The sequence below is a fragment of the Alosa pseudoharengus genome, unplaced genomic scaffold (genome assembly GCF_046254945.1).
Source record: "Alosa pseudoharengus isolate Yale_2024_CS ecotype anadromous, Long Island Sound unplaced genomic scaffold, YU_APseudo_1.1 YU_APseudo_1.1_scf_7, whole genome shotgun sequence".
In the NCBI taxonomy this organism is placed as follows: Eukaryota; Metazoa; Chordata; class Actinopteri; order Clupeiformes; family Clupeidae; genus Alosa; species Alosa pseudoharengus.
This window is the reverse complement of record NW_027468859.1, coordinates 33,565,275-33,583,296: the sequence shown is the minus strand read 5'-3', so window position 1 is coordinate 33,583,296 and position 18,022 is coordinate 33,565,275. Positions and strand designations below refer to the sequence as shown.

The following is an 18,022-nucleotide window of genomic DNA, read 5'->3' as shown; positions in this document are numbered from 1 at the left end:
CTTTACTAGTACAAACTTGAACCTTATCACAATATTGGCACAGTTCTTGACTCCATGTCCCTGATCCTGATTTCAGGATTGATGATTTGTCTGGTGAAATATCAATCATGATTTCCTAAGAAGGGGAAAAAAAATGAATGAACGAATCAAAGAAAGGTGAGATTCTCAGTTACGGTAAATGTGCAACGAAGGTTAATACAAATGGATATAATACATTTGTGTGAGCTTAAAACATAACTGTGCATGGTGCATTCTCTGGTTACATGTAACTGCAGATATGGTTCTGGTGCATAATGGTGCAATGAGCTTACTGATGAAATGAGCTGACTGTGGTTTCACAGCTTTGTTGGCCCTCAGCATTGTGATATCTATGGGTAATGTATACTTGCATAGCATACTATAAATGATCAAACGGAGCTTCGCGTTATGTTGCTTTATTGCTGGGAACCATCCGAACTCGCGTCCCAAACCTCACATCCGGTTGGCACTTATACTAACGTAATGATGTAAGCAGTGTGTGCAAGGTTATGGTAAACATTAACACTGATTCAGTCTACTGGCGTGATCTGAATAATTACAAGCATGTTCTCTGAATTATCTCATTTTAGTGATCTTCCATGTTCTCACTTTAATAAGACATCTTTAACAAGACATCTGCAAAATGCCTTGGCCAGAACCTTATTTGGGGGGCCTTGTCATGGAAAAGTTTGGGAAACCAAGGAATAATCTTGTAATGTGCAACTGTCTGATTTAAGAAGCAGTGTTTCTTAGAAAAGTAAGACACACTGATCATTTGAATAGTTCCTGTAATGGGTAAAACAAAATGTCTTGAAAGCACAAAGCACTCGCTTGTCATTCTTATCAAAGAGGAACCAAAACTGACTCATAATTGTGGTCATCAAAAAATGGCAGGGAGACAAAACCACATGTACTAGATGTTGATGAATCAGCACAAATGCTGCAGGAGGTGTCCCCTTTGGTGGGGTTTCATAGGGAGATTACCGCCTGGTGCCTCCAATACGATACATCATGAGTTGTTCACCCCGGTGTTTCTGCCTTTTAACACAAGCCTTTTTTCAGCCTTTTTTCAATGTTTTCTATATAAACATAGAAAAAACTGAAACCATAACCCTCGCACCCACTTTCTTTCCATTAGGGTCATTCCACGTCATTTCAACCAGGGCCTTAACACCTTGTGGGAATATACCAAGATTTGTTTTATATTGTTATCTTCACTCTCCATGATCCCTTCATTTTAAAGATACTAATTTGACTTGTCTTGTGCAAATCTTTCTTTTTTATTTTCCACCCTGAATATGGGCAAAATGCACCATTGAGATCAATATATTTTGTGTAGAGATTTGTGTATATTTTGTCTCTACACATAACTCTATACAAAACATATTGATCTCAATGGTGCATTTTGCCCATGTTCAGGGTGGAAAATAAAAAAGATAACGATTTGCATAAGACAAGTCAAATTGGTGTTTTTTTAAAAAAATAAGGGATCATGAAGAATAAAGAAGAAATATTTAAAAAATCTTTGTATATTCCCACAAGGTGTTTGGGTGCTCTGAAAATGAGAACCAAAATGATTTTTCAAACGTGTGAGGTCTGCTGTTCATACCCTGAAGGGATTTCTTTTCTGTTCATTGCTTTTTGTGAGAGTGTTTCTACTTATCTCGACAACCCCTGCCCCTGTAACACTGGCTGTATCTTGGAAAGTAGTGATCTTACATTAAAGTAATTTTACAGTGTGTCTCCTGGGGAACATAGGTACATCTGGTAATTTTTTCAGAATTTTTTGAGACCTAAGTGCGTGGGCCCTGGTTGAATTGATGTGGAATGACCCATTACTGCTTTTATTTTGAAATGCTGTGCCATGCTGAATGGGCATGCTGAACAACATTGTATACATGGTAAATTAAGCAGAGCTCCATTCATCGGAGTCACTGCAGTTCATATCTCAAGACATGCCTGTACGAATACTGTGGTGTAAAGGTTTAAAGCTTACTTCATTTGCTGAATCACCGTAGTAGTCTTGAGATGCACACCGAATTCTGTTAAAATTCTGTCCACAAGGGGCGCTGCAAGTGACACATTTCAAAAGGTTGGACCCTGATGATCACTGCTTGTGAATGTGTGTTTGTATAGACACACACACACACACACACACACACACACACACACACACACACACACACACACACACACACACACTCTTCCTTTCTCTAATTGTACAGCACAGTGATGCATAATATCTACTGCATAATGACAACAGTGTGCGGTGCAGATACATTTGGATGTCAAAGTATATTTTTGTTGTCTCAGTGAAGCAGTGCACACAAGTTTGTACAGACACAAAATGATTGTGTTGCTAAAAGAAGGTGCTAAAAGAAGAATCGCAGGAATAGGGGTTAAATAGAACTTGGGAACTGAAAGAGGAAGAAAAATTATGTTTTCGGAAGGAGGAACACCCTCACATGTAACATAATGTATGTTATATATATATATGTTATTTCACAATAAAATATTTGTATCAGTTATTATGCAACGCTCTGCAGATTTAGCAAGAGCATCTGCATCACCACTGCCAGCGAAACCTCTCTACCGAGTGCCTAAGATTGTTTGGTTACACTTTACTTGACAGTATTGACATAAGAGTGACATAACACCGTCATTAACATGTCATAAATGTTTATGACATAACGCTTCTGTTATTAAGTGACATTCGGTTTTTGTCATAACAAGTTAGGGTTAGGACTATGTGTCATGACAGTGTCATTTGTTCATGACAGCGTCATGTCATTCTTATGTTGATACTGTTAAGTGAAGTGTTACCTTGTTTGTTTTCTTTCAAAGTGTACAGTGAAATTGAAGTTGGGGTGTCTGTGTGTGTGTGTGTGTGCTGTTATGAAGTGTGAGGCCTAGGCGCAGCATCCAAAGCTAAGCTTCGTTGTCTAGGAAGGTATAATTATATTCTTAGCAGAGGTTTTGTGAATGCAGTTTGAGATTTGGGGTTTGTGTTTACAGTTTTGAGAAAAGGGTGGAAGGTTTCAAAAAATGTGTTTTAGAAATTATGAAAAACTAACTCAAAGACTGGTTGCAGTTCACTATCTAGCCACAGTTTAACATTGTTTTAGATGGGACGATAGGGGGCGTTATTGAGTTCTGTCAGCACAGATCCATAGTCATGATGACCAGAGTGAGGAGGAGGGCTGATAATAAGAGCTCAACTTCAAATTTATGGAAACACATAGTGTTTAAAGTTTTAAAGATATGTTTTCCGTTAGATATCTCTATTCCTGGAAAAAAGAATTCTCTGAAGAATGTGTAAATGTGTCCCATGTAGGGGCATGTTGTGTTCTATATTAGCCTAATTATTCATTCATATTGATGAATATAACTTTTTCTCAAGACATATAATTGCTCCATATGATTTCTTCAAGGATTTGGATGGCTTCAGATACTAGAATTAGTCACAGTATCACCAAATATGCAATACATTTCAAATGAATGGTCCACGACTTAAGCTAAGCAATGATTGTACAACTTGATTTGATATGTACAACTGGCCTGATATTTCTCTTCATCGGATGTTCTTCTTCATGTTGATAAACCCAAATATCAAGCATGATACTGATGCATGCAAAGGCCAATCATACTGCTATATACAGTATAGTATAAGTATGTATGTAAGTATATATACTCTTTTGATCCCGTGAGGGAAACTGGTCTCTGCATTTATCCCAATCCGTGAATTAGTGAAACACACAGCACACAGTGAACCCACAGTGAGGTGAAGCACACACTAATCCCGGCGCAGTGAGCTGCCTGCAACAACAGTGGCGCTCGGGGAGCAGTGAGGGGTTAGGTGCCTTGCTCAAGGGCACTTCAGCCGTGCCTACTGGTCAGGGTTCGAACCGGCAACCCTCCGGTCACAAGTCCGAACTGCTAACCAGTAGGCCACGGCTGCCCCCAAAAGGTTGATTCATGTAATAACCTCTGAAGCGCTTGAGAGCTGCCACCATCATACCTGTGCCGAAGAAAACTGCTCCATCCTGCTTCAATGATAACCGCCCCGTGGCACTGACACCCATCATCATGAAGTGCTTTGAGCGACTTGTCATGTCACACATCAAATCCATTCTCCCCCCCACCCTGGACCCCTTCCAGTTTGCATACCGAGCCAAACGGTCCACAGAGGATGCAATCTGCTAGGCCCTCCACCCACCTGGAAAAAAGAGACTCAAATGTGAGATTGCTGTTTATAGACTTCAGTTCTGCATTCAACACCATAATACCACAACAACTCATCTGCAAACTTGACAAACTGGGACTCAGTACCTACCTCTGCAACTGGCTACTGGACTTCCTCTGTCAGAGGCCTCAAGTAGTACGTGTTGGCAACAATATCTCAAGCAGCATCACACTGAGCACGGGGGCCCCCCAAGGCTGCGTGCTCAGTCTGCTGCTCTTCACCCTGCTGACGCATGACTGCACTGCAACCTACAGCAACAACCACATAGTGAAATTTGCTGATTGGTCTGCAATCCCACTCTGGTGGGTCTCATCACCAAGGGCGACGAGACTCAATACAGGTTGGAGGTCGACCTTCTGATCACGTGGTGCAGGGACAACAACCTCCTGCTGAACGTCAGCAAGACCAAGGAGATTGTTGTTGACTTCCGGAGAGGTCACACCCAACACCTGCCACTGACCATCGACGGTGCTGTGGTGGAGAGAGTGAGCAGCACCAAATTCCTGGGGGTGCACATCAGTGAAGACCTCTCCTGGACCACCAACACTGCATCACTAGCGAAGAAAGCTCAGCGCCGCCTGTACTTTCTGCAGAAACTCAGGTGAGCAAGTGCTCCACCAGCCATCATGACCACATTCTACCGAGGCACCATTGAGAGCATCCTCTCCAGCTGTATCGCTGTGTGGGGCGGAAGCTGCACTGAATACAACAGGAAAGCCCTGCAGCGCATAGTGAACACAGCTGGAAGGATTATTGGTGCTTCACTCCCCTCCCTGAAGGACATTTACACCTCCCACCTCACCCGCAAGGCGACCACAATTGTGAGTGATGCAAGTCACCCCGCTCATAATTTGTTTGATCTACTGCCCTCTGGGAAGAGGTACAGAAGCCTGCGCTCCCGCACCACCAGACTCACCAACAGCTTCATACACCAGGCTGTTAGGATGCTGAACTCTCTCCCCCCTCCACCCTCAGCTACATAACATCCTGGACTTTTGGACCCATAATGGCTGCCTTGCACTACTCCACTTGCACACTTTGCAACTTGTTGTTGTTGTCCTGTTGTCCTGAAAACACTTCTGAACACACTTCTGCTGCTCTTACATAACTTGCACCACTATGCCACTTGCATACTTAGGTCAAACAGAACTACCTCAGGCATTTATTGGCCTGACTCTTGCACTATTATATTGACTGTCTACTGTATGCACAATTTCAACCCAAATTTTGCTGCTCTCATTTCTTCATTGTATGTGCCTTCTTATTTACTTTTTATATTGTTTACTTGAATGTTATGTTTGTCTGTGGACCTAATTGGTAAAATATGTCTTGTCTCCACCGTGGGATAGTGGGAAACGTAATTTCGATCTCTTTGTATGTCTTGACATGTGAAGTAATTGACAATAAAGCAGAATTTGACTTTGAACATACTACCACCATTGCTGGTGTGTCTTACTGCTTCCCAGGACCACCTCAGTATCTTTACCTCTGTGTGAACATAGCTGCAGCCTAGTCAGTGCTTAACTACAATGCCTGAGTAAAATTATTTTCAATTACCACAACATATAAGCAATAGAGTTTGAATAAAAAAAAACATGACTGCCTCGAAAACTGACAACAAAAAACTTTATTCAACAATCAAAAAGACGAAACAATAGCTAACAAAAGCAGTTTTTTTGTTAAAAACCAAAGATAGCGTAAGAATAGTGTGTGTATTTAAATAATTACATTGCCTCTAAGTGCATCAGTACAACTCCTCCCATACTTATGTTGGCTATGAATTTAACAGAGGCTGCAGAGAGGTCCAGGAGGGGCAGGACTGGGTACTGAGTTCTGGGGTGTATTCCAACTAGGTGGTTAAGAGTAAGATCTGGGTAAGCTAACCCAGAGGAAGTGGTAAACCTCCTAATAGAAGAGCCCTTTGGCTTTGTTTAGTTTGGAGACTGACGCGTCGGGGCTGCTCCATTATCAGGTTTACAACTTCCTCTGGGTTATCTTACCAAGGTTTGCCACTAACCCACCTGGAATCATGGCCTGAACTGAGCCCCAGCAGAGCTCTCCCAGCACTGAATAAGGCAGGACACCTCATACAAGAGAACTTAATTGATGAACTCATGGTCCATGAATTATCTTCACTTCACTTAATACGGCAGTGAGAGGATGATGGGCTACATTTCAAATGCTTTAGAACAACCAGATCTCGCCAGATCAACATAATAGCTATTCTTAAAATTTCAGAAGGTATTGGGATGGGTGCAAAACAAACATAGTATAGCATGTATTTTTACAACTTCCCATTTTGAAGGTGCACATCTGAACGTGGACATTGCATAGGCACTCATACCTCTCTGAGGCAGAGAAAGCGTCTGGACAGGAGTGGGGTGCAGAGGAGAAACTCAATGATGGTTGTTGGATTGTAGACTGGCCAGTTGGGTCTTTGGAACCTGGGGATGGTCCTCTTCGTCTAAAGCAGACATCATAGTGGAGGAGGTGGCAGGTCTGGTGACAGGCGGAAGTGTAAGAGGAGCGAAGGCCTCTTTCATGGGCTACTCCAGAGTTTTGGCAGCCCCTAGCCTGGAGAGTCGGTCAGCTTCCTCGTTCCCTGCGAAGCCTGCGTGGCCTGGGATGTGTTGCTGTGGAGAGGGGGACAAAGACATCTCAAGCACAGGCATAACATCAGACGCATCTCTATTTGGATAGGAATGATAATAGTCTCTAATTTACCCTTGAATGGAATAATGCAATGAACTTAAAATTAAATACAAAACTGATGACTGTTCTAAGATTGGGGATGTGGATCCATGATGTGTAACAACCACTATGTAATAATAATTAACTGTCTGGTTTTTAACCGTCAACATTCATTGATCCTGCTGATCATGAGTAGGAGTTCTGCTGTTCATCAGTGAAGATGGGCAATGGACTATATGCCACAGAAGGGTCTTCAGCCAGCATACTGTATATTTCCAGTGAAGCATCAGTCTAAAGCATTGGTTCCCAAAGACTGGGACGTGACCCACAGGTGGGTCACAGGAGATTTTATTTGGGTCGCCAGCACAATTTATGTTGTGTAATAGGCCTAGCTTATACCAGGAAACCTATCAGTTTTCTATTAGGATATAGTTTGTTTACCACAGTCACGGCCCCCTGTGCAATTTTGCACTTAGAATAGCTCTGAAACTGGGGGGCGAACACGTCGCAGAGAGGAGAGCGTGGGCAGCTCACTCGCAAAATGAAACATTTCTGTGGGGCGCCTGCCATGGACCTCACAGTTGCAAAATGCAAGGGACATGAATCAGCACAAACATTAACAGACAGCTGCTTCCGTTGACCGATTAAAATCTAGTTACCATACTGTCAACTAAAGCAGTGTACCGTGTACATGTACCGGACATGGCTATTCAATTTGCGTCATGGGCTGTAGATAGTTTCGATTGTAGATGCACTCTTTAAAGTTAATAGCAACCTCCTCACATTCCTTATTATTTCGGATTTAAAACGCACAACAGTGCATTACAGTATATTAGGCTACAATTTAAAGCCTGTGTTGCAGGTTAACCACCACTGTTGATTAATGGGTACATAAAGCACTCAATCTATGTATATCATTTTTAAAAATGTCTCCAAATGGTGTTAAATGCCAGTTTTTGTTGTTTTTAGCATTAGCAGGTTTTTTGTACGCAATTCGGTGATGACGTCACTTTGGGGACTACTTGATCTGCGCTTCATTCATTTCAATGCATTTCAATGGACATCGCGGTTACACTTTCAACATAAAGTTTGTATATTTACACTTCGAATTTCGTCACAGCATTTATATCACAGCTACCCTATGATCTACCAATGGTAATAACGGTGCCTGATGTCAATTTAGTAATTTTTCTGAATTTCGGGAGGTCTCGTTTTGGAGGGTATGTTTTACATTCATTCCTATGGGAAACGGTCGCGGTTACACTTTCAACATAAAGTTTGTATATTTACACTTCGAATTTCGTTACAGCATTTATATGACAACGACCCTATGGTCTAACAAAGATAACAACATCTTCCGATTTTAGTTTAATGCAATTTTCTGAATTTGAGAGGCCTCGTTATGAGGCTACATTTAATGCACCTATTCAGTTCAATGTATTATGCTTATAACATTACGACACTTTTTTGTTACTGTCAGTGAACAGCACCGAATGAAAGTCAACATTTTCTTTATATCTAGTGATAGTGATCATGTCGTTAGTTCAGATAAGTAGGCTACCGGGCAAACTTAGTCAGAAGATCAGAATATGAAGCATCATGATAGCTAGCTGGGCTAACTTTTTAGTCCCACCTGTGAGCCACCCCAGTTAATTAGTTTCTAGCCGCCGCCCGATTAGGCTGGTCGTGTCTTCAGCATGAATATTTTCGAAAACTACTGCTCGTGATTGATTGCCATTGACATCGTCAGGGTACGGCTTACCAAAGAGGGAGATAATATAGGCAAGTCGCAGTTTTGCAGGTGTGTGGGCTGTGCCGTCCTGATGGAAACTGTGGTGGAGAGCTGCAGTAACTAGGGAAGCGAGTGCATTTTGGCCGCTGGTCGAGGAGCTCCCCTGTGACCAGCATATGACATGATCTATCTAGCTATCTATACCTGTCTATATACATATCTAGGCTATCTATAGCCTATCTATTTATCTATAATCTGCGCTATCTACTGCTGAACAATCCCTTACTCGTCTCTCTTTACTCCGCTCTCGTTACTCTCAAGGGTCTCCAGGTGGGCTTTGGTCTGTAGTCTCCCCAAGGTGACGTAATGCAATGCATTGTGGGGGAAAGGAAAATCACTTCAAACGCTGTGAAATAGTAGCTGCTTTTTCGTATTATATTCCGTTTTGTGATACCCAACAACATCAAATACAATGGATAACAGTTTAAATGTTTATTATCAACGAGCAAATTGTGCAAATTCGTTTGAAAATGAACCCTGCAACACGGCCTTTAAGCAATTTTAAAAGCTATTATTTCCTCTCGTTTTCCACCTCGCAAACTCTACTAGGCTCCAGTAAAGGCACATTATCATTCTTACAACATAGCTTGTCACAACATCAATACACAGCCTTAGTATAAGGCCTACAAACAAGCAAACGTTTAACTCCAGAGAAAAATGGGGATTCAACTTTCCAAAGAAACCTCCAGAAATAGGCTACAATATAACGACTTGAGTTATTTGCTATGTTTACATCGGAATTGACTGTGTTATGGATCCATTTGTCTGCAACGCAACGTAGCCTACAACATCTCTCTTTAGAAATACAGGAACAGCTTACTATGCTGAAGAGTGGTTGGGGGGGGGGGATCATAGAAAAGTTTGAGAACCTGTGACCTAAAACAAGATTGGTGGTTGCATGTTAGATCTGAAGTGAAATGGGTCCTGATGGTCTGTCATTTTTAAAAAGTGGGTCCCCAGAAAAAACACTGGTCTAAAGGCATCTTCAATCAATCTGCCTCTTTCGTTTTCACTCGGAACACTGGATATCTTGTTTGTGCCCAACAGGGCAACTCTATCATTTGAGACACGCATACATCCTTCAGCATCTTAACATGCTCATTTACTAGGTGCAACACCCAACCAGGTCTGTGTAAACAGGTACACTAGAACAATACACTGCAAAAACTGCTTATCTAACAAAATCTAACCAAGTGTTATTAATCTTATATCAAGATAAAAAAAACTAGTTGGTATTGTTTTCAGTATAAAGAGACTTACCTAGCGCTTTCTTGTGAAAACATTTGACTTAATTTAAAAAAAGATTGACTTATTTTAAGACATCTCATCCTGAAAACAAGCAAATTTGTCTGCCAGTGCATTAAGCAAATTTGTCATAAAAACAAGCAAATTTGTCTGCCAGTGCGTTGAGCAAATTTGTCTTGATAAGACTCCTTAAAATAAGTCAAAGTCTTCTTAAATTAAGTCAAAATTTGTAATGTACGGGTTGACTGCAGGGCACAGCTCACACGGGCATAAGGAACATTAAACTGGGGCACATACCCACACCACCTGCAACTCTTGGTTTAGTGCATCCAGACGCTCAAAGTCCTCCTGGTTGGTGATTTTGCCACCTCCCTTTAACCTCCAGCCGTTTAGCTTCCATTTTTTCACCCAACTGGTGACCCCTAAGATAAAACACAAAAGATAAATGCCATTTTTCTAGCTTCAATAGGGTTCAGAATTGATCATTTCATATTCTTGAATTCTTTCTGTCTCTCTCTCATATCTAGATGCAAGGAGTACCATTGATAGTGAACTTGCTGTCGGTGTACAGCACCAGCTTCTTGATTTTCAGGTCTCGGGCCTGTTCCAGAGCCTTACAGGCAGCCTGCAGAGGAAACGGTGAGGGAAGAAAAAACAAAGACAATTCAAAACTAGAACTGGAAATGTTGAAGGCAGCATGCTTTTTGGGTTATTTTCTGTCTCCTTAATTCTCCATCATGTGACTCCAAAATGTTGATTCTGTTGTTTAACATGTTCATGTAAATCAATGTGTTCCTTTCAATCCTCTGTACTATAGGTGCAGGTGTAAATGTACAAAAGTGACTCGATCTGGAAAATGAAAGCAAACCTGAAGCTCTGCTCTCTGGTTGGTCTGCCTGCCGCCCAGTCTGTCTGCAACATTTCTGCAACACAGAGTTTCAAATTCCACACTTTTCACACAACATGCAAAATGACCCTGTCTAAAGAGAAATAGCCAAAAACTAGGATGGCAAGGCACATCACACTGCTCTGTTTCCTGCCCCGACACTGTTAATGAAGCAGTGACTACACTGACCGGAAAATCACTACAATTTCTGAAGGCTGAAGTGAGTCAGATTATGGTTGATTGAGGAAACACTTACAAGGGATGGTTGGGTCCCCAGTACACCCCGATTCCTGCACGAGCTCCAGGCCTCCCATTGCCCTCGCAACAGCCATCTGTGTATACGACCACGGCATCACCTACACAATAAAAAGAAAATAATCAAGGAGAAGTTAAAGGATTTGTTTCTACTAATAACAAAAGTCAAGCAACAATATTCTAAAGAACTGAAATGTGAAATATAAGACAGAAAAAGACTGAGCTAGAATATGGCGATCCATTAGTGGCTTAAATATTTCGTTTTGCACACTGTTTATGTCCACTGAACATATGACTATGACTAATTTGTCTATGCAACATTCACTTCATGAAATTAAATATTTCTTGCATATATGGAACATCATACTTGGGGGGGGGGGGGGGGGGGGGGGGGGTGTTTGTGTGGTGCTTCATTGTCCTATACCCATGTAGGTGAAGTCAGTCTTTTCAGCAGGTGCTGGGCTAACGTTCTGGGGCTTGTCTTCTGCCACCTTCACCCGTTTAACAGCACACCCATCCACTTCATCCCCCTCTACTTTCTTCTCCTCCTCTTCATTCACATTCCCCAGTTTCCTCTTTAGGCCTCCCATCACAGCTGCCATCGTGGCCTCATAGCTGGGGGCTCTTTTAGGGAGCTCAATGTCACAGCTGCTGGTTTCTGCTGGAATTCAACATTTAAAATTATTGGCAGAGTTAAATTATTGGGTTTCATGTAGACAATCAGTGGACATGTCAGGTAGACAGAGTGAAATTGCACCTTCTTTAACGGACGAGCATTTTGTTGGTTGGCTCCTCACAAACTCCCAGGCATCCTTTTCTGAGCCAAACTTCTTATAACTTGCGCATGGAAACTTGTCGACTTGACTCTTGCATTCATCCCTGCAGGGTAATATTAACGTTACACATGTTCTTTTACGTTGATGGCGGGGATGTAAACTACGGAAAGCAAAATAACTGTGACCCACCAAGTATTGTATACGCCAGGCTGAAGTCCTTTCCTCACGGCGTAGAAGAATGTCCCTTTCTTGCCCATTTCCTCTGCACCACTGCACAGACCCCTAACGTTACACAACCTGCTTAAACACAGTCTAGTCACTCTCCACATCAAGCTGCACAACTAATTTACACGAACATTTTTAAAATGCATAGCATGCGTTGATAACCGAGGCGTTTTACCCTGTCCAATCACAAATGTTTTCTAGCTAGCTCTACACTATCATTACTTTAGAAGGCTAGCATCATCTTTAACAGGAGTTGCAAATTACGTTACTTTTGTCTAATGAAACTGAACTGTATGCTGGGTATCTGGGCTTGTACTGACACGGATTTGGGTTTGAAGGATTTATTGAATCAATTAAACAAACGTATTCTTGGCTACTCAGAGCTAAGCGTTCCATGTGATTTCAAGTTCAACTGGCCCTGTTCACATCCGTATTTATGCTCTTTCATGGTGAAGCCAAAAGTAGCGAGCCCTCTACTGGTTTGGGGGATGAACATTTTCTACTTGAATTTCCCATGATGCTTCTACGTCGTGCGCTTTTACGCAGCTCTCGCGAGAATACGTTCTCTTCCCAGGCCGTCGTTGTATGAGGTAGGTAAGGGGAATGTGAGCAGTGTGAATGATTTTTCTTTGAAATGGCTTTAAATTGCAGTATAAGGTGTGCTTTTGCATTAAGATGATTTCATTAGACAGGGATACGTTAGATTATTTGAATCCTGTTATTGGATGGCAATTCTAGCACTTTGAATAACGAGAACTAGCGGGGCTGCTTCCGAAGAGGACTTGGTGAAAAGTGCGTTATCAAGGCCCATGTAGTCGTGGGTGACCAAATGCCCCAGTTTGAGCCGTTTAGCTAACATACTTTGCGGTTCGATTGGAGTTTTATGTAGACGTTGGGACAGTTCAGCTTGCTAGTGTTAGCAAATGTCAAGAAGTAGTGTCCATGAATGTTCAGTAACGTTATATATGCAGCAGGCTAACTTAACTAGCCTCCTCGCTAAATGGTTAGCCATGCTATCTACACGAGTATGAGTAGGGTAAGTAACATTAACGTTATCTAAGTTAAGTGAATGTGACCACATGTGAAGAGTTTAGAATCATTCTAGGATTGCAGATGTGTTGTGGCACTACAGCCATGTGCCATGCCGTAATTGAAAGTAGGAAGCAACTTCTATGATGTTAGTAACGTTAACGGGAGTCAAGCCGCACAGTAGCCTATGCTGTCACAACTATCAGCTAATGTTAGCTAGCGAACCTAAGTAACTGAATGAATTAGTGTTAGTGTGATATTTGTTGTCTCTAACATGTTCTGTTTTATCTTTTACAGACATAGGCCATGTTCAGTTCTAGCGCGAAAATCGTGAAGCCCAATGGCGAAAAGCCAGACGAGTTCGAGTCTGGTATTTCCCAGGTAAGACCATTAACCTAATCCAACTTTGAAATTCCGTCTGTCAGACCTTAAGTGGGGTAGAAAAGTGACAAACGTTACCTTGGCTACACATGAACATGATGGGGTGTTTTCTCTGCAGGCTCTGCTGGAGCTGGAGATGAACTCAGACCTGAAGGCTCAGCTGCGGGAGCTTAACATCACCGCTGCTAAAGTGAGTTGATCAGCCCAGTCCAACATCATGGCAAATCTCAACTACATACATGTGTACCATCTCTACATCAGAAGTTGGATAGATATGATGATGCTGTTCTCTATACATTTGTTGGAGGCTTGATACTAGTATCACTGTTGGTAACCAACGTGGATACCCTGTGAGGTTGCTCTCGTATGGCTCTGTCCATGTGGCGTATGGGAGCGTAGCACACTGGTGCTGTGACGTATATTCCCGTTCCACGACGTTGGAGAGAAAGTCAGTCCCCAGCCTTCCAGGCTGGTGAGGGCGACGTTCTGTATATTCCTACATCTTCACCAGAGCCCTTTGGGCAGTTACTGGGGAGCTAAACCATGCAGTGCACAATCCTTGTTTGGTCTTTTACCAATCAGTTTTCTGTTCACTCAGAGCTGAGATTTGTTATTGTTGGTTGTTGTTGGTAGTGTGGTTGATGGATAGTCTAATGAGACCTAATTTACCTGAAATAATTCTCTTACAGGAAATCGAAGTGGGTGGCAGCAGGAAAGCCATCATTATCTTCGTGCCTGTGCCCCAGCTGAAGTCCTTCCAGAAGATCCAGGTGCGGCTTGTGCGTGAGCTGGAGAAGAAGTTCAGTGGCAAGCACGTGGTCTTCATTGCTCAGGTACGTTCTGTGCCATAGACCCCCCTCAGTCCTGCTCTGGGTAGGAACCTCTACCCTTTTTGGCTTGATCTGATTCCATAGCTTATCTTAGCATCAATTCTCGTGAGCTCAAACTTGCTGGCAAGCCCATTGTGCTTTATAGTAATCTGATCTCAGTGAAGGCTCGGCCTGCAGAAGTTACATTAGTGTAATGTACATATATAACATTGGTATGTTGTGAATGACTGCCATGTGATTTTTTAGGAAGACGGGGCATGAATGGGGTCTGTGAATGACCATGGGTGGTAATCTAACCTTTATCCCAGTGGTCGCTGAGCCTGGTTATGATTTGAGATGCTGACACTGGTGCCCCTCCCATCTTCATGTTTGATGTGGATTTACATTGTTTCTAGAGATTTTTAAAATCTGTGAGGTACCAACGTGGATACCCTGTGAGGTTGCTCTCATATGGCTCTGTCCATGTGGCTTATGGGAGCGTAGCACACTGGTGCTGTGACGTATATTCCCGTTCCACGACGTTGGAGAGCAAGTCAGTCCCCAGACTTCGGTCTGGTGAGGGCGGCGTTCTGTATATTCCTACATCTTCACCAGAGCCCTTTGGGCAGTTACTGGGGAGCTAAACCATGCAGTGCACAGGGTTCCTACGCAGTATGGAAAACCTGGAAAAGTATGGAATTTGACTTTAGTAATTTCCAGGTCTGAATAAGTATGGAAAAAAGAAACAAGGGTATGGAGAAATATTTGTGTTTCCAGACTATTGCATCTACAGTACTAATCACTTCACTCAGGTCATAACGAACCATTCCTATTGAGTAGGAACTAAGTATTGTGTAGCTTAACTGTCAGTCCACATCAAGATACAATTAAATAGGGGTCCTCAGAAAAAAATCTCTCCCACAAGGGGACTCTGGTATTAAAACCAAATCGAAAACCCCTGTTCTATGCACATGCCCTATACCATTGTGCACTGGTATGTTTGCGTAGCTTTGCTATTTTCGGCTAAAAAACTGGTATACTTTTTTGATTTTGTAAAAGTTACCAAGACATGGATACTGCATTATCTGATAAACTGTTATTGCAAACAAATAATACTGTTTACGGTGAGGCCTCTGCCAGCAGTGTGCTAGTCTCCAACATATGTAGGCTATGCTGTATCTACAAAGAACTAAAAATGTGAGTGCACCTTCCAACACAGCTCTTCCCCAACGAAAAGTATCCAACAATGGGCAAGTGTTTTCTGAGGGCTAACAAGTTAATAATAAACATTATTATACAGCTCTTCAAATGCTAATAGAACGCTCCATTGACAATGTCTAGAATATGGTCAGAAAAATCTACCGAGAAGTTTGAAAATTTGAGTATGGAAAAAGTATGGAATTTTGAAATGGAAAATGTGTAGGAACCCTGAGTGCACAATCCTCCATCATTAGCTAGTTGTCTGTGTTGGGTCATGTGTAAGATTTTGGTTCTAAAATGTAGCCATTCATTTGTTTTCCAGAGGAGAATTCTGCCCAAGCCAACAAGGAAAAGCCGTACAAAGAATAAGCAGAAGCGCCCAAGGAGGTGAGGAACATCTCAAAATTGCCTGAATACTCAGCATAGTGGTGGTAATTCAGTTCTGTTTCTAGGTTGCCTGAGTGACTTGTTTTATGAGATCTTTGACTAGATTTGTTTTAACCAACGTGGATACCCTGTGAGGTTGCTCTCATATGGCTCTGTCCATGTGGCGTATGGGAGCGTAGCACACTGGTGCTGTGACGTATATTCCCGTTCCACGACGTTGGAGAGCAAGTCAGTCCCCAGCCTTTGGGCTGGTGAGGGCGGCGTACTGTATATTCCTACATCTTCACCAGAGCCCTTTGGGCAGTTACTGGGGAGCTAAACCATGCAATGTACAATCTTTCAATCAATCTTTTTTTAATGTTTAAGGTCACCTGGACATAATGCATACTTTGACTTGCTGATCTAATGTGAGATTTGCTTGTTAGTCGTACTCTGACAGCCGTGCACGATGCCATCCTTGAGGACCTCGTCTATCCCAGTGAGATCGTTGGCAAGAGGATCCGTGTGAAACTGGACGCCAGTCGGCTCATCAAGGTCCACCTCGACAAGGCACAGCAGAACAATGTTGAACACAAAGTGAGTAGTTCTGTTTTCACAAGCTTTATCCATCTAATGAAATCCCAACGTGGATACCCTGTGAGGTTGCTCTCATATGGCTCTGTCCATGTGGCGTATGGGAGCGTAGCACTCTGGTGCTGTGACGTATATTCCCGTTCCACGACGTTGGAGAGCAAGTCAGTCCCCAGCCTTTGGGCTGGTGAGGGCGGCGTACTGTATATTCCTACATCTTCACCAGAGCCCTTTGGGCAATTACTGGGGAGCTAAACCATGCAGTGCACATGAGCATTATAAATAGTGTAATAGAGTATTGGTTGTGGTAATGGTCCTGTTCTGCTGAATGTTAGCTAAGGAGATGCCATTTGTGGCTTGATCCATATTATCAGAGTTTTTTTTTTTTTTTTTTTTTTTTTTTTTTTTTTGTCTGGTCATTTTTCTCAATAGGTCATTCTTGAATGCTCAGTCACAAGATAGTCACCATAGTACAAAAACCTGGGCTGTTGCTTTGATGATCTTTAATTTGTAGCATGAAATGGGACAAAAGGGTTCTCATACGAGTAGTTGAGTTCCCACCTCCCTCAAGTCAATGCTCTCTCAGTTGGATGCAGTGTTGCACATGTGATTGACAGATGTCAAGGTAAATCCTGTCAAAGAAGAGATTGGCTATGTCGGCGAGTGACATAAGTTAACATAATGCAAAATGGCTGTTGGCAAATTCCAATATTCTTTAGGAGCCTATGGAGAGGGTAGATGGTATCAGTCTGCCTGTTTATACAGTTGACACTTTCGTATGGTGTACCAGAGATGACTTTGTGTGGGTAGTGGCCCCAGTGGCAACTCACTTCCATCGATCTGAGCAAAGGCATTTAAGCTTCTGCTGTCCACAGACCAGTTGCCTCAAGTTGAAGTTGTATACACCAATATTATCTCCAGCACTGGACAAGGCCAATATAAGTCCTGGAGGTGTGCTACATTGATGGGATGTAGCAGGAAAATTTGACCATGAAGTGATTGCCTTCTCTGATTGTGACCATGGTGATGTCTTTGCTAACTTACCTGTGTTTTTCCTCTTGCAGGTGGAGACTTTCTCCGGTGTCTACAAGAAGCTCACAGGCAAAGATGTTGTATTTGAATTCCCTGAATTCCAGCTGTAAATGTGCAGATGACAAAATAAATTTGTTTACTGTCACATGACATTCTGGTTTTATTCCCAGGGTTAAATAGCCCTGCCCTTCATAATCTGTTGATTGCATGTAAAATCGTCATGTTGATCACCTTAAAGACAGGGCTGATCTGTTAAACCACTACATGAAGTGGTCAGGGGGGTATTCCAAGTACGTGGTTTAGTGACAAACCTGGTTAAATTAACTCCGAGTAAGTGGTTAACCTAATAGAAGAGCTGTATGGCTCCATTCTCCTAACACAAAAATGCCATAGGGCTCTTGTAGAGGGTTATCACTGATAATATATATATATTATAATTATATACCCAGGTTGGTAACTAAACCACGTACTTGGAATACACCC

The 18,022-nt window shown here is 42.3% G+C and overlaps 2 protein-coding genes and 4 non-coding genes across 7 annotated transcripts; 5 read left to right on the top strand and 1 right to left on the bottom strand.

Annotated features, from left to right (window-relative positions):
• Positions 1-5,870: 5,870 nt before the first annotated feature.
• Positions 5,871-12,556, bottom strand: rnaseh1 (ribonuclease H1). 2 transcript variants are annotated; one of them, XM_076272524.1, is made up of 8 exons: positions 12,096-12,556; positions 11,888-12,009; positions 11,555-11,791; positions 11,132-11,231; positions 10,858-10,912; positions 10,530-10,614; positions 10,287-10,411; positions 5,871-6,894 (listed from the first exon to the last, which is right to left on the bottom strand). In XM_076272524.1, exons 1-8 carry the CDS (start codon positions 12,233-12,235, stop codon positions 6,808-6,810), a joined length of 951 nt encoding a protein of 316 aa, XP_076128639.1. In that variant the 5' UTR covers positions 12,236-12,556; the 3' UTR covers positions 5,871-6,807. The 2 variants fall into 2 exon arrangements, with proteins under 2 accessions (XP_076128639.1, XP_076128640.1); XM_076272525.1 differs by having other exon boundaries at positions 11,555-11,788.
• A 138-nt stretch (positions 12,557-12,694) lies between these two features.
• On the top strand, positions 12,695-17,684 carry rps7 (ribosomal protein S7). The gene is made up of 7 exons (XM_076272314.1): positions 12,695-12,721; positions 13,458-13,541; positions 13,660-13,731; positions 14,231-14,374; positions 15,873-15,937; positions 16,363-16,513; positions 17,572-17,684. Exons 2-7 carry the CDS (start codon positions 13,467-13,469, stop codon positions 17,647-17,649), a joined length of 585 nt encoding a protein of 194 aa, XP_076128429.1. The 5' UTR covers positions 12,695-12,721; positions 13,458-13,466; the 3' UTR covers positions 17,650-17,684.
• Positions 13,876-14,099, top strand: LOC143110911 (small nucleolar RNA SNORA73 family). Its single transcript, XR_012984465.1, has one exon. It is a non-coding gene; the product is annotated as a small nucleolar RNA SNORA73 family (small nucleolar RNA).
• LOC143110910 (small nucleolar RNA SNORA73 family) lies at positions 14,790-15,012 on the top strand. Its single transcript, XR_012984464.1, has one exon. It is a non-coding gene; the product is annotated as a small nucleolar RNA SNORA73 family (small nucleolar RNA).
• On the top strand, positions 16,052-16,274 carry LOC143110909 (small nucleolar RNA SNORA73 family). Its single transcript, XR_012984463.1, has one exon. It is a non-coding gene; the product is annotated as a small nucleolar RNA SNORA73 family (small nucleolar RNA).
• Positions 16,558-16,780, top strand: LOC143110908 (small nucleolar RNA SNORA73 family). The gene has a single exon (XR_012984462.1). It is a non-coding gene; the product is annotated as a small nucleolar RNA SNORA73 family (small nucleolar RNA).
• Positions 17,685-18,022: the final 338 nt, after the last annotated feature.

Coding starts and splice junctions, on each gene's coding strand:
- rnaseh1 (XM_076272524.1), bottom strand. CDS start 12,235: ATGTGGAGAGTGACTAGACTGTGTTTAAGCAGGTTGTGTAACGTTAGG. Junction 11,232..11,554: donor GACTGACTTCACCTACATGG/GTATAGGACAAT, acceptor TTTATTGTGTAG/GTGATGCCGTGGTCGTATAC. Junction 10,913..11,131: donor TGGGGACCCAACCATCCCTT/GTAAGTGTTTCC, acceptor TCTGTGTTGCAG/AAATGTTGCAGACAGACTGG.
- rps7 (XM_076272314.1), top strand. CDS start 13,467: ATGTTCAGTTCTAGCGCGAAAATCGTGAAGCCCAATGGCGAAAAGCCA. Junction 13,732..14,230: donor TTAACATCACCGCTGCTAAA/GTGAGTTGATCA, acceptor ATTCTCTTACAG/GAAATCGAAGTGGGTGGCAG. Junction 16,514..17,571: donor AGAACAATGTTGAACACAAA/GTGAGTAGTTCT, acceptor TTCCTCTTGCAG/GTGGAGACTTTCTCCGGTGT.